We start from the raw sequence: 14,550 nt of genomic DNA, 5'->3' as shown, positions 1-14,550 counted from the left end.
TTTATATAGTGATGCCTTCTGTATATCATTCTGTTTCTTACTTTTTTCCCTGTCATATTTATATTGCTATATGTACATCTAACCCATTGCTTCTAATAGCTGCATAATATCCCATCACATTTGACCTTCTGAACTGGCCTGTTCTTGCATTGCAATAAAGAAATACCTGAGACTGGATAATTTTTTTTTAAATTATACTTTAAGTTCTAGGGTACATGTGGACAATGTGCAGGTTTGTTACATAGGTATACATGTGCCATGTTGGTTTGCTGCACCCATCAACTCATCATTTACATTAGGTATTTCTCCTAATGCTATCGCTTCCCCTGCCCCCTACTCCATGACAGGCCCCCATGTGTGATGCTCACTGCCCTGTGTCCAAGTGTTCTCATTGTTCAATTCCTACCTGTGAGTGAGAACATGCAATGTTTGGTTTTCTGTCCTTGTGATAGTTTGCTGAGAATGATGGTTTCCAACTTCATCCATGTTCCTGCAAAGGACATGAACTCAGCCGTTTTTATGGCTGCATAGTATTCCATGGTGTATATGTGCCACATTTTCTTAATCCTGTCTATCATTGATGGACATCTGGGTTGGTTCCAAGCTTTTGCTATTGTGAATAGTGCCGCAATAAACACACGTGTGCATGTGTCTTTATAGTAGCATGATTTATAATCCTTTGGGTATATAGCCAGTAATGGGATTGCTGGGTCAAATGGTATTTCTAGTTCTAGATCCTTGAGGAATTGCCACACTGTCTTCCACAGTGGTTGAACTAGTTTACACTCCCATCAACAGTGTAAAGGCATTCCTATTTCTCCACATCCTCTACAGCATCTGTGGTTTCCTGACTTTTTAATGATCACCATTCTAACTGGTGTGAGATGGTATCTCATTGTGGTTTAAAACGATTTGCATTTCTTAGATGACCAGTGATGATGAGCAATTTTTCATGTGTCTTTAGACTGCATAAATGTCTTCTTTTGAGAAGTGTCTGTTCATATCCTTCACCAACTTTTTGATGGGGTTGTTTGACTTTTTCTTGTAATTTTGTTTAAATGATTTGTAGATTCTGGATATTAGCCCTTTGTCAGATGGGTAGATTGCAAAAATTTTCTCCCATTCTGTAGGTTGCCTGTTCACTCTGATGGTAGTTTCTTTTGCATTGCAGAAGCTCTTTAGTTTAATTAGATTCCATTTGTATATTTTGGCTTTCATTGCCATTGCTTTTGGTGTTTTAGTCCTGAAGTCCTTGCCCATGCCTGTGTCCTGAATGGTATTGCCTAGGTTTTCTTCTAGGGTTTTTATGGCTTTAGGTCTAACATTTAAGTCTTTAATCCATCTTGAATTAATTTTTGTATAAGGTGTAAGGAAGGGATCCAGTTTCAGCTTTCTACATATGGCTAGCCAGTTTTCCCAGCACCATTTATTAAATAGGGAATTCTTTCCCCATTTCTTGTTTTTGTCAGGTTTGTCAAAGATCAGATGGTTCTAGATGTGTGGTGTTATTCCTGAGGCCTCTGTTCTGTTCCATTAGTCTGTCTCTCTGTTTTGGTACCAGTACCATGCTGTTTTGGTTACTATAGCCTTGAAGTATAGTTTGAAGTCAGGTAGTGTGACCCCTCCAGCTTTGTTCTTTCTGCTTACGACTGTCTTGGCAATGCGGGCTCTTTTTTGATTCCATATGAACTTTAAAGTAGTTTTTTTTCCAATTCTATGAAGAAAGTAATTGGTATCTTGATGGGGATGGCATTGAATCTATAAATTACCTTGGGCAGTATGGCCATTTTCACGATATTGATTCTTCCTACCCATGAGCATGGAATGTTCTTCCATTTGTTTGTGTCCTCTTTTATTTTGTTGAGCAGTAGTTTGTAGTTGTCAATGAAGAGGTCCTTCACATCCCTTGTAAGTTTGATTCCTAAGTATTTTATTCTCTTTGTAGCATTTGTGAATGTGAGTTCACTCATGATTTGGCTCTCTGTCTGTTGTTGGTGTATAGGAATGCTTGTGATTTTTGCACGTTGATTTTGTATCCTGAGACCTTGCTGAAGTTTCCTATCAGCTTAATGAGATTTTGGGCTGAGACGATGGGGTTTTCTAGATATACAATCATGTCATCTGCAAACAGGGACAATTTGACTTCCTCTTTTCCTAATTGAATACCCTTTATTTCTTTCTCTTGCCTGATTGCCCTGGCCAGAACTTCCAACACTATGTTGAATAGGAGTGGTGAGAGAGGGCATCCCTGTCTTGTGCCAGTTTTCAAAGGGAATGCTTCCAGTTTTTGCCCATTCAGTATGATATTGGCTGTGGGTTTGTCATAAATAGCTCTTATTATTTTGAGATACGTTCCATCAATACCTAATTTATTGGGAGTTTTTAGCATGAAGGGTTGTTGAATTTTGTCAAGGGCCTTTTCTGCATCTATTGAGATAATCATGTGGTTTTTGTCGTTGGTTGTGTTTATGTGATGGATTAAGTTTATTGATTTGCATATGTTGAACCAGCCTTGCATCCCAGGGATGAAGCCAAATTGATCATGGTGGATAAGATTTTTGATGTGCTGCTGAATACGGTTTGCCAGTATTTTATTGAGGATTTTGGCATCGATGTTCATCAGGGATATTGGTCTAAAATTCTCTTTTTTTGGTTGTGTCTCTGCCTGGCTTTGTTATCAGGATGATGCTGGCCTCATAAAATGAGTTAGGGAGGATTCCCTCTTTTTCTATTGATTTGAATAGTTTCAGAAAGGATGGTGCCAGCTCCTCTTTTTACCTCTGGTAGAATTTGGCTATGAATCTGTCTGGTCCTGGACTTTTTTTTGGTTGATAGGCTATTAATTATTGCCTCAATTTCAGAGCTTGTTATTGGTCTATTCAGAGATTCAACTTCTTCCTAGTTTAGTCTTGGGAGGGTGTATGTGCCCAGGAATTTTTCCATTTCTTCTGAATTTTCTAGTTTATTTGTGTAGAGGTGTTTATAGTATTCTCTGATGGTAGTTAGTTTCTATTTCTGTGGGATCGATGGTGATATCACCTTTATCATTTTTTATTGCATCTATTTGATTCTTCTCTCTTTTCTTCTTTATTAGTCTTGCTAGTGGTCTATCAATTTTGTTGATCTTTTCAAAAACCCAGCTCCTGGATTCATTGATTTTTTTGAAGTTTTTTTTTGTCTCTATCTCCTTCGGTTCTGCTCTGATCTTAATTATTTCTTGCCTTCTGCTAGCTTTTGAATGTGTTTGCTCTTGCTTCTCTAGTTCTTTTAATTGTGATGTTAGGGTGTCAAATTTAGATCCGTCCTGTTTTCTCTTGTGGGCATTTAGTGCTGTACATTTCCGTCTACACACTGCTTTAAATGTGTCCCAGAGATTCTGTTACATTGTGTGTTTGTTCTCATTGGTTTCAAAGAACATCTTTATTTGTGCCTTCATTTTGTTATATACCCAGTAGTCATTCAGGAGCAGGTTGTTCAGCTTCCATGTAGTTGAGTGGTTTTGAGTGAGTTTCTTAACCCTGAGTTCTAATTTGATTGCACTGTGGTCTGAGAGACAGTTTGTTGTGATTTCTGTTCTTTTATATTTTCTGAGGAGTGCTTTACTTCCAACTATGTGGTCAATTTTGGAATAAGTGTGATGTAGTGCTGAGAAGAATGTATATTCTGTTGATTTGGGGTGGATAGTGCTGTAGATGTCTATTAGGTCTGCTTGGTGCCAACCTGAGTTCAAGTCCTGGATATCCTTTTTAACCTTCTGTCTCATTGATCTGTCTGATAGTGACAGTGGGGTGTTAAAGTCTCCCATCATTATTGTGTGCGAGTCTAAGTGTCTTTGTTGTTCTCTAAGTACTTGCTTTATGAATCTGGGTGTTCCCGTATTGGGTGCATATATATTTAAGATAGTTCTTCTTGTTGAATTTATCCCTTTACCATTATGTAATGGCCTTCTTTGTCTCTTTTGATCTTTGTTGGTTTAAAGTCTGTTTTATCAGAGACTAGGATTGTAACCCCTGCTTTTTTTTTGCTTTCCATTTGCTTGGTAGATCTTCCTCCATCCCTTTATTTTGAGCCTATGTGTGTCTCTGCATGTGAGATGGGTCTCCTGAATACAGCACACTGATGGGTCTTGGACTCTATCCAATTTGCCAGTCTGTGTCTTTTAATTGGGGTGTTTAGCCCATTTGCATTTAAGGTTAATATTGTTATGTGTGAATTTGATCCTGTCATTATGATGTTAGCTGGTCATTTTGCTTGGTAGTTGATGCAGTTTCTTCCTAGCCTTGATGGTCTTTACAATTTAGCCTGTTTTTGCAGTGGCTGGTAATGGTTGTTCCTTTCCATGTTTAGTGCTTCCTTCAGGAGCCCTTGTAAGGCAAGCCTGGTGGTGACAAAATCTCTCAACATTTGCTTGTCTGTAAAGGATTTTATTTCTCCTTCACTTATGAAGCTTAGTTTGGCTGGACATGAAATTCTGGGTTGAAAATTCTTTTCTTTAAGAATGTTGAATATTGCCCCCTACTCTCTTCTGGCTTGTAGAATTTCTGCCGAGAGATCCGCTGTTAGTCTGGTGGGCTTCCCTTTGTGGGTAACTTGACCTTTCTCTCTGGCTGCCCTTAACATTTTTTCCTTCATGTAGAGCTTGGTGAATCTGACAATTATGTATCTTGGTGGTGTTCTTCTCGAGGAGTATCTTTGTTGTGTTCTCTGTGTTTCCTGAATTTGAATGTTGGCCTCCCTTGCTAGGTTGGGGACTTTCCCTTGGATAGTATCCTGAAAAGTGTTTTCCAACTTGGTTCCATTCTCCCTGTCACTTTCAGGCACACCAATCAAATGTAGATTTGGTCTTTTCACATAATCCCATATTTCTTGGAGGCTTTTTCTTTCTTTTTACTTTTTTGTCTCTAAACTTCTCTTCTCACTTTATTTCATCAATTTGGTTTTCAGTCACTGATACCCTTTCTTCCACTTGATCGAATCAGCTATTGAAGCTTGTGCATGCATCATGAAGTTCTCGTGCCATGGTTTTCATCTCCATCAGGTCATTTAAGGTCTTCTCTACACTGTTTATTCTAGTTAGCCATTCGTCTAATCTTTTTTCAAGGTTTTTAGCTTTCTTGCGATGGGTTCGAACATCCTTCTTTAGCTCGTAGAAGTTTATTACTGACCTTCTGATGCCTACTTCTGTCAGCTTGTGAAAGCCATTCTTCATCTAGCTTTGTTCCGTTGCTGGTGAGGAGCTGCAATCCTTTGGAGGAGAAGAGGCGCTCTGGTTTTTAGAATTTTTAGCTTTTCTGCTCTGGTTTCTCCCCATCTTTGTGGTTTTATCTACCTTTGGTCTTTGATGCTGGTTATGTACAGATGGGATTTTGGTGTGGACGTCCTTTTTGTTGATGATGATGCTATTCCTTTCTGTTTGTTACTTTTCCTTCTAATAGTCAGGTCCCTCAGCTGCAGGTCTGTTGGAGTTTGCTGGCGGTCCACTCCAGACCCTGTTTGCCTGGGTATCACCAGTGGAGGCTGCAGAACAGCAAATATTGCAGAGCAGCAAATATTGCTGCCTGATCCTTCTTCTGTAAGCTTCATTCCAGAGGGGTACCCACCTGTATGAGGTATCATTCGGCCCCTACTGGGAGGTGTCTCCCAGTTAGGCTACACAGTGGTCAGGAACCCACTTGAAGATGCATTCTGTCCTTTCTCAGAGCTCAAACACCATGCTGGGAGAACCACTGCTCTCTTCAGAGCTGTCAGACAGGGACATTTAAGTCTGCAGCAGTTTCTGCTGCCTTTTGTTCAGCTATGCCCTGCCCCCAGAGTTGGGCTCTAGAGAGGCAGCAGGCCTTGCAGAGTTGCAGTGGGCTCTGCCCAGTTCGAGCTTCCTGGCAGCTTTGTTTACCTACTCAAGCCTCAGCAATGGTGGACACCCCTCCCCCTGCCAGGCTGCTGCCTTGCAGGTCACTGCTGTGCTAGCAGTGAGCAAGGCTCCGTGGGCGTGGGACCCACTGAGCTAGGCACGGGATATAATCTCCTGGTGTGCCATTTGCTTATACTGTTGGAAAAGCACAGTATTTGGGAGGGAGTGTCCTGATTTTCCAGGTACAGTCCATCACATCTTCCCTTGGCTAGGAAATGGAAATCTCCCACCCCTTGCACTTCCTGGGTTAGGCGATGCCCCACCCTGCTTCAGCTTGCCCTCCATGGCCTGCACCCACTGTCCAACCAGTCCCAATTAGATGAACCAGGTACCTCAGTTGGAAATGCAGAAATCACTATCTTTTGCGTCAGTCACGCTGGGAGCTGCAGACTGTAGCTGTTCCTATTCGGCCATATTAGAACAGAAGAGACTGAGTAATTTTTAAAGAAAAGAAGTTTAATTGGCTCACAGTTCTGCAGTCTGTGCAGAAACCATAACACAGGCATCTGCCTCTGGGTAGGCCTCAGACAGCTTACAATCATGGCATAAATTGTAGGTGAGGAGCAGGCATCTCACATGTTTGGAGCAGGTCCAAGAGAGTGCAAAGTGCCACACACCTTTAGACAACCAGATCTCACAAGAATTCAGTCATTATCATGAGGACAGCATGAAAGGATGGGGCTAAATCATTCATGAGGAATTCACCCCCATGATCCAGTCACTTCCCACCAGGCCCCACCACCAACATTGGGCATTATATTTCAACATGAGATTTGGGTGGGGACAAGTATCCAAACTGTATTGCCTGACTATTCTCAAAGTGATGGACATTTGCTGAGTCATAGGAAATACATTTTTTTTTATTAAGTAGTGCCAGATTGCCCTTCCGAATGGTCCCCACCTATCTGTAACCCCCTGGTTGTAGTGGATGAGGATTCCTATATGCCTTGAACCCTACCAACACTTGGCATCTTCTAGCTGTCTAGTTTTTGCAAATCTTGTAGTCTTAAAGCAATATCTTATTTTAATTTAACTTTATTTTATTCCCAATGTTTTGAGCTTCTCTTCATGGTTATATGCTTCTGGGATTGCCTCTTATGCAACTTGCCTGTTCTTATGCTTCATATATTTTTCTTTTGGGGCCTCTTTTTCTTATTGAGTTTCAAAAGTCCCTTGTATATTCTAGATAATAATTCCTTGTTAGTTTTAGGAGTGGCACATATGTTCTCCTATTCTCTTATTAATTTTTAAAAAGTTTTTCCCTGTTCATAGATCCAAGGTACTCTGCATTTTTTCAGTAACTTTATATTTTATGTAAGAGTTACATATAGATATATCTAGAGTCTAGTTTTGTATATGGTGTTAGGTAGGGATATGGCCTTATCTTACTGCACGTACTAATACTGTTTCCCCAACACATCTGGCAAATACTCTTTTGTCTGTCAATTTGTAGTGCCATGTTTATGCTCTATTAGACTCCCATTTTTTACATCAATCTGATTTTGAGCTCTGGTCCTTTTCCATTGGTTTATTTTTCTGTTTTTTTTTTTTTTTTTTTTTTTTTTTTTTTGCAATAGTGCTACATGCTACAGGTTTTTTGTTGTTGTTGTTGATTTTTTTCCCCCACAGCTTTGAGTATGTTTTAATACCTAGTAGAGCAAATCTTTCCCCTTTACTTTTTTTAAGGTTGATTTAGCAATTTGTGGGGTTTTGTTCTTCTATGTAAATTTAGAATAAGTTTATTAGAAAATCCACTTTGAAATATGATTGAAATTGTATTGAATTTATAGATTGAGGGATAATTGCCATCTTTATTATATTAAGTTGGCTTATCCAAGAGCATAGACATTATTTCTTTAGATTATATTCTATATCCTTCATTAGACTTTTGAAGTTTTCTCTGTAAAGGTCTTGTGTATACTTGGTTAATTAAGCTAATTTCTAGATTCTATATAATTTTTGTTGCCATCGTGAATGGTATTTTTTTAATTATGTTTTTTAAGTGATCATTGCTGATATAGGAAAATGTTATTGACTTTTGTGGTTGATATTATATTTGGTATCCTTGCTGAACTCTTTTATATTAGTTCTGAGAGTTTGGTTGATTCTTTTCTTTCATTTTTTTTGTAGTTGAATGATTACCTTCTGTTAGTGGTGCCAAATATAGAACTTCCCTTCTGATCCTTGCATTTCTTAATTCCACGCCCCCTTTCCTCATAGTATTTAGCCAGGATATTTAAAACAGTAGCAGTAATAGTTAGAGTCAAGTTTGTCGTGTTCATGATTTTAAATTAATGCAGTTAGTTTCTTCATTATTCATAACATACTTTGTAGGTTTTTTGTATATAATTTTTACCAAGTTAAGATCGTTTACTTTTATTCCTTGTTCACTAAGGATTATCATTATGAATAGAATTAAGCTATATTAAATACTTCTTTTTCTGTATCAATTGAGATAAAGCATATGATTTTTCTTTTTAGTCTTGGTGATGTATTACACTGACATTTTCTGAAGTTGAACTCCCCATGCTTTCTTGTGATAAACTGCACTTGATCAAAATGTATTTTTTAAAATATACTGTTGATTCATTAACATTATTTAGCATTTTTTGTGTCTACATTTCATAAATGAAATAGCCCTAAACTTTCTTACTTTATAATTGTCTTTATTTGATTTTAGAATCAAGATTAAATTGCCCTCATAAAATGGACTGAGTAACTTTATTCTTTTTCCAGTGACCGGAATCAATTGGATAAGGTAGTAATTAATTATATTTTGGAAGTTTAGTAGAATAAACCTATAACATCATCTGGGCCTGAGGGTTTTGTTAGGGAAAATCTTTGACTACCATTGCCATTTTATTTTTTTCTTGATATTTAAAAACATTTCTTATAAGTTTTCCAATTTATTAGCATATTGTTGTTCATAATAGTGATAGTTTTAATTTTTTGTATTTTCCCTTTTTCATTCTGTATTTTGTTTATTTGCATCTTTTCTCTTTTTTAGCAAAGATCTATCCTATTAACCTTTTGAAATAATTAAATTCTGGTTTGTTAATCTTTTCTGTTCAGGCTGTGTGTGTGTATCTGTGGAGGAGGATTCTCTGGTTTTAAATTTCTGTGCTTTATCATCTTATTTCTCTGTTCTTTTGCTTATTTCCATTACATTGACTGTTTAACTAGTATGTTGTTAACCTTTCTCATTTCATGGTAAACTTACTTACTACTATACATTTACTTCTTAGTTCTTGTTTAACTCTGTCCTTCAAATTTTTATTTGTTGTGTTTTTATTATCGTTCACTTTTAAATATTTCTTAGTTTCCTTTCCTTTTTCTTTTTAACCCCAGGTTAATTTAGTAATAAGCTATTGTGTTTTCAAACATATGCTACATTTTGGCTATTATTTTGTTATTAATTTCTAGTGCTATTGCATTGTGGTTGGAGAACCTAAACTGTATGATATTGAACGTTTGGAATTTATTGATGTTTCATTTACAGCTGTAATCATGGTCTCTTTTTGGGAATTTTTTTTGTTGTTGTCTTGAATGTTCTATTTGTTGGATATAGAGTCCTACTCTGTATATAATAGCTTGAGTTTTTCAGTTGTAATGTGTAAGTGTTCCGTATCTTCATTTGATTTTTTTTTTTTTTTTGGTCTGCTTGACCTATCAGTTCCTAAGAAGAGTATTAAAATATCCATGTGCACTTGTTCCTTTTCTCTTTGAGTTCTGCTAGTTGCTTGATATAGTTCGAGACTGTATTATACAATATGTTTATATTTATGATGGCTATATCTTCTTGTCCTGTTGATTTTTGTCATGTAAATTCTATTTAGTCAGATATTGAGACTGCTACCTCAGCTTTATTTTGGTTCATATTTGCCTGGCATATCTTATTATTTTCAGTTTGTGACTCTAAAGTATATCTCTTCTAGTCTGAATATTGTTGAATCTTTTGTTTTAGTCTGTGTCTTTCTTTTAATTGGTAAGTTTAATTCATGTACATTTATTGCAATTACTTCTATATTGGGATTTAATTCTGGCATTTCTTTTTATGTGTTTTATTTATGGTACTCCTTTTTTTTGTTTTGTTTTTCTCTTTTTCTGTTTTTTTTTTTCTATTCTTGCCCTGTAACGTAAGATCTATCTTCATGTTATTTACCCTTACTGATTTTTTTACACATACAATAACTGCACCTTCTTCCAACAAGATAAGTACCTCAGCAGGCTCTCAGGTTCTATATATTTTCCAGTTATACGTACCTCATCTTGTAAACTTTGTCTAGAATTTTTCTTTTCTAGAATACGGGTTTTCCTTTCACTTTCATAGTTTTTCCCGCACTGATTTCAGAAAAGGTAATACAGATCATAGTAGTTTGCCACCTTGGCAGGAACTGGAAAGACTCAAGTTTTGTAGCAAATTAACAGCATTTATCTTGCTTTGAATGGCCCCACTTCAATCATAGGTGGTGAGTTGGTAACTTAATCAGTATTTTTTCCTCCAATAACAGGTAGAAAACGTGAAATTGGTGGATCGTTATGTGAGTAAGAAACCAGCTAATGGGATTCTTTATCTTACTGCAACCCACCTGATCTATGTGGAGGCTTCAGGTGCAGCCCGGAAAGAAACATGGGTATGTTCATGAGAAGAAGTATCAAAGAGTCTTAAAGAGTTGTGCATACATGCTCTCTATATGGTAGTTTCTTGAAATTTCAAGTGTAATTTTTAAATTGCTGTAAAACCTTTTCTTCAGAGGACCTATTCTAATAATCTTTTTATGGTCTGAATTGTATTACTCCTCTTTTTTCAAGTTATTGGCTCTGGTCATCATAGTCATTTTATTCTACATGGGAATATTCCTGGGGTTTAGCTAAATTATTTTTAGGTAGAATAGTTTCTGCTAATTTTCTGAACTATGTTTGTAAGCATCTTGAAGTAATTTAAAGCCTTGCTGCCCATAAAATATAGTTCAAGAACCAGCAGCATCTGTAGCGTATGGGAACTTGATAAAAATGCAAAATCTCAAGCCTAAGATTTTGAATTTCTAAAAAGGGCTCAGGTTATGCTGATGCTAAGGCCTCATGGACTTTACCTTGGGCAACACTAATTTAGACCATCTCTCTGTCCTAAGACAGGATTTTACCTGGGTATATATATGTGTGTGTGTGTGTGTGCATGCACGGGCATGTGTATGTGTTTCTTTTTATACCTGTAAGTAATGTTTTCTAATTAATTCAGCACCCCAACATTACTTTATGCCTTACCCATCCTAAAGATCATAATTTAATCTTAACTTAATCATTAGTTAGATTTATGCTTAGACCTCTCCATTTATAAGAAGTACAACATGCTTCTTTTATACCGCATAGCTTAGTGATTAAAGCTTTAGAGCCAGTCTGCTCAGGTTGAAATCCCAGCTTCAACATTTACTACTTTTGTAACCTTGGGCAAGTTGTTTAACTTTTCTGTGTCTCGCTTCCTTCATCTGTAAAATACAGGTAAAATAATACCTTGAATTAGTTTTAAAAAGTCAAGATACAAGAATTATAAAGTGAATGTTTATAAGTGCTTACAACAATGCCTGGAACATGGTAAATACTATCATATAAGTATAAAATGAATTGAGTATGCATATGAAAGAAGTATCTTAATACTTCCTTTTAAAACTGAACTTTCCCCATATGAGATTGTATCTTGCTCCTTTTGCTGTGATAAGAATGTCAAAAGAGGAATGAGAATTGGGCTAGACTAAGCTCTGATGCTAACTGGCTATGTAACCTTAGGCAAGTGATTCTTACTCCCTGGGCTTGTTTCTTCATCTGTAAAATGAGGTGGTTAGATTATATAATTAGTAAGGATTCTTGTAATTCTAACAGTTTAGGAACCAGTTCTTTAGTACTGTGCCGTAAGCCTATCTCCTATCTACCTGCATTTATAGACAGTACAGATGTCTCCAGATTTGTTCCTTTTGGGTATTATTTCAAACCCAGTGGACTGTATCTGGAAGGGAGCACTTACACTTATTTCTGCATGTCAAAGGAGGCTTATGTACCCAATTAGGGAAGTTCTTCCCAGCCTTAGTCTGCCTACCTTCCCTGGACCCTTCCCAGTTTCACCACAATTGTTTGCCTGGGCCCTGATCTCAATTATCAGTATCGTACTACCAAAACACACATCTCTCATGTTGACTGGAAGATCTTTGATTTTCTTGAGGTTGAATATATTAATTCATATTACATTTTGTGATGCCTCCAGAACTGCCATTGCAGGACTTGAGTGTGACAAAACAGTTAAGATAGAACTTAATTATACCTGTGATCCCAGCAGTTTGGGAGGCTAAGGAAGAAGGATCGCTTGAGGCCAGGAGTTTGAGACCAGCTTGGGCAACAAAGCAATACCTAGTCTCTACAAAAGTTAAAAAAATTAGCCAGGCATGGTAGCACACAACTGTATTCCTAGCTTACTCAGGAGGCTGAGGCAAGATGATCTCCTTTGAACCCAGGAGGTTGAGGCTGCAGTGAGTCATGATTAAGCCACTGCACTCTAGCCTAGGCAACAGAGCGAGACCCTGCCTTAAAAAAATAGAAAATTTATCCTAGGAATATCTGAATCATTTCCACACTTGCTCCATTCTTAGATGGTGGATGTGATTGAAAGACTTCATTGAAGAGATGACTTTTCCAAAGAAATTAGGGACTGGGGCATTGAGGTGATGGGAGAGCAGAAAAGGCACTATTGATTGGAAGACCATTCCAGGCACAGGACAGGGAGTCTAGAGAATGGAAAGAGCACATCCAGGCTCCATAGTTGCAGAAACATAAGACAGGGATAGGAGGAGAACATCAAAGATCAAAATGCAAAACCATGATTATATGGCTTTTTGAATCAATTAAGAGAGAATTATATTATTTGGACACATTTTGTTTCATCAGTTACCTTTCCATGCATTTCTTTTTTTGCTGGCATCAGCATGAACAGAAGTAATCATCCTACATTCTTTGCTTTACTGTCACTAGAGTTTAAAATGTAGAGGAATAGTTCCTCCCTAACATTTCTAGTTAAATCCTTATTCCAGAACTTAATCCTGGACTTAAGTTTAGACTGCTATGGTTCAAATTCTGTTTGTGCCACTTCTTGGCTATATGATATCTGATGAGGAATTCACTTCTCAGAGCTTTGTTTTTTTTCATTCCTGAAATAGGATGATTACACGTCAAATGGCTCTTCTTAAATAGCTAATGGTCATGGACTACTTTGTTTATGATAAAGCACAATACCTGCTATTAATAATTATCTTAATTAGTAATTTGATATAAGAAAAGAAATTCCTGTTTTCCTCTGTAACAATTATTCTGATTGTGAACTCTATCACAGCATGCTAAAAGTCATCTATTCTGAGCTGATCTACCAAAATTGTCCCACAAACTTGGTAATCTCGTATCCTTAAGGATAGAGAAGTTTTCTAACACTGCAGTCTGCTTCTTGTTGCTTTACCACTATTATGCTTTAGTTCTATTTGAGAGAACCCCAGTTGTGTCTTACAAAGAATGGTTGTAGGCTGTAGATGTAGCCTACAGATCTGGTCATGCTGTTACCATTACGGAGAGTCAGGAATACTGATAGTGATAGAGATATTGCACATCTGTATGTTTACGCTGGTTCTTTTATGTTTTTCAGATTGCACTCCATCACATTGCCACTGTGGAGAAGTTACCCATCACTAGCCTGGGTTGTCCCCTGACCCTCCGCTGCAAGAATTTCCGGGTGGCCCACTTTGTTTTAGATTCCGACCTTGTGTGCCATGAGGTTTATATTTCACTGCTCAAGCTTTCTCAGCCAGGTAGTTATGATAGTATTTTTATCTAAAACCATTTTAATATTTTTCCAAAATGGCATAATGGAAAGATCAGGGCTATGGAGTCAGAGGAGGGTTTGGATCTGGGCTGTACCACTTATTAGCTCCATTATATTTGGGCACGTTATATAACCTCTGAACTCATTTTCTTTACCTGTAAAAGTAAGGAGAGTAAAAGCTCTTCAAGGGGGTTGTTTTGAGCCTTGAATACCTTCATGTATTAGTATATAGTAGATGTTTAATAGATATTTTCTTCTCTCTCCTTCCCTCCTTTAAAGTATCAACTTGTGAATGTTTTCTCAGTTCAGGAAGGAAGACTGCTTTGGAAGAAAATTTGTTTCCTGCTGTCCTGCAGACTTTTTGTTTGGCCCACGATTTCCACCCCTACTTTTAATTCCAACTAGAAGACTAAGGCAGTTCATCAAAGTCCTCATTAATGTAGGACTTAATGCTTCCTCCAGCGTCACCCTTTCATTCCCCAGCCCCCACTCCTAGGCAATTAACCAGCTTCCTCTGATTTTAGTCTTTGATTTTAATCATGCTCTTACATTTTCTCTCCCATTTTTCCCCTTTTCCCTCAGAGTAATTCCTCAATATTTGCTGATTTTTATTGATAAAGTTACCTGCTGGATGGCCTAGCATTTTACAAGTCTCTGATAGGCTCCATTAATCTCTGGAGAAGTTGTTGCCATATAAATTGGTCAAATGAGTTATTTGATTGGATGCTGTATCTCGTGAAGGGAGGAAGCAGGACTGACAGAGAAAAGAGAGGAAGGGGCCATT

General features: G+C 37.4%; 2 protein-coding genes across 3 annotated transcripts in view; one reads left to right on the top strand and one right to left on the bottom strand.

Moving 5' to 3' along the window:
- Positions 1–14,550, bottom strand: part of LOC107971125 (uncharacterized) — a 178,804-nt gene that overhangs the window by 18,939 nt on the left and 145,315 nt on the right. The window lies entirely within an intron of this gene.
- MTMR8 (myotubularin related protein 8) overlaps positions 1–14,550 on the top strand; it is a 129,724-nt gene that overhangs the window by 25,533 nt on the left and 89,641 nt on the right. The window contains exons 2-3 of one of the 2 annotated variants that reach the window (XM_521093.5): positions 10,423–10,545; positions 13,590–13,752. In XM_521093.5, the coding sequence (XP_521093.2) occupies positions 10,423–10,545; positions 13,590–13,752 (286 nt within the window). The remainder of the gene's footprint in view (positions 1–10,422; positions 10,546–13,589; positions 13,753–14,550) is intronic. The other variant, XM_063804943.1, reaches the window with a different exon arrangement.

This window comes from Pan troglodytes, chromosome X (genome assembly GCF_028858775.2).
Source record: "Pan troglodytes isolate AG18354 chromosome X, NHGRI_mPanTro3-v2.0_pri, whole genome shotgun sequence".
Classification (NCBI taxonomy): domain Eukaryota; kingdom Metazoa; phylum Chordata; class Mammalia; order Primates; family Hominidae; genus Pan; species Pan troglodytes.
The sequence above is the reverse complement of the archived record's forward strand: the minus strand, read 5'-3'. Positions and strand labels throughout refer to the sequence as shown.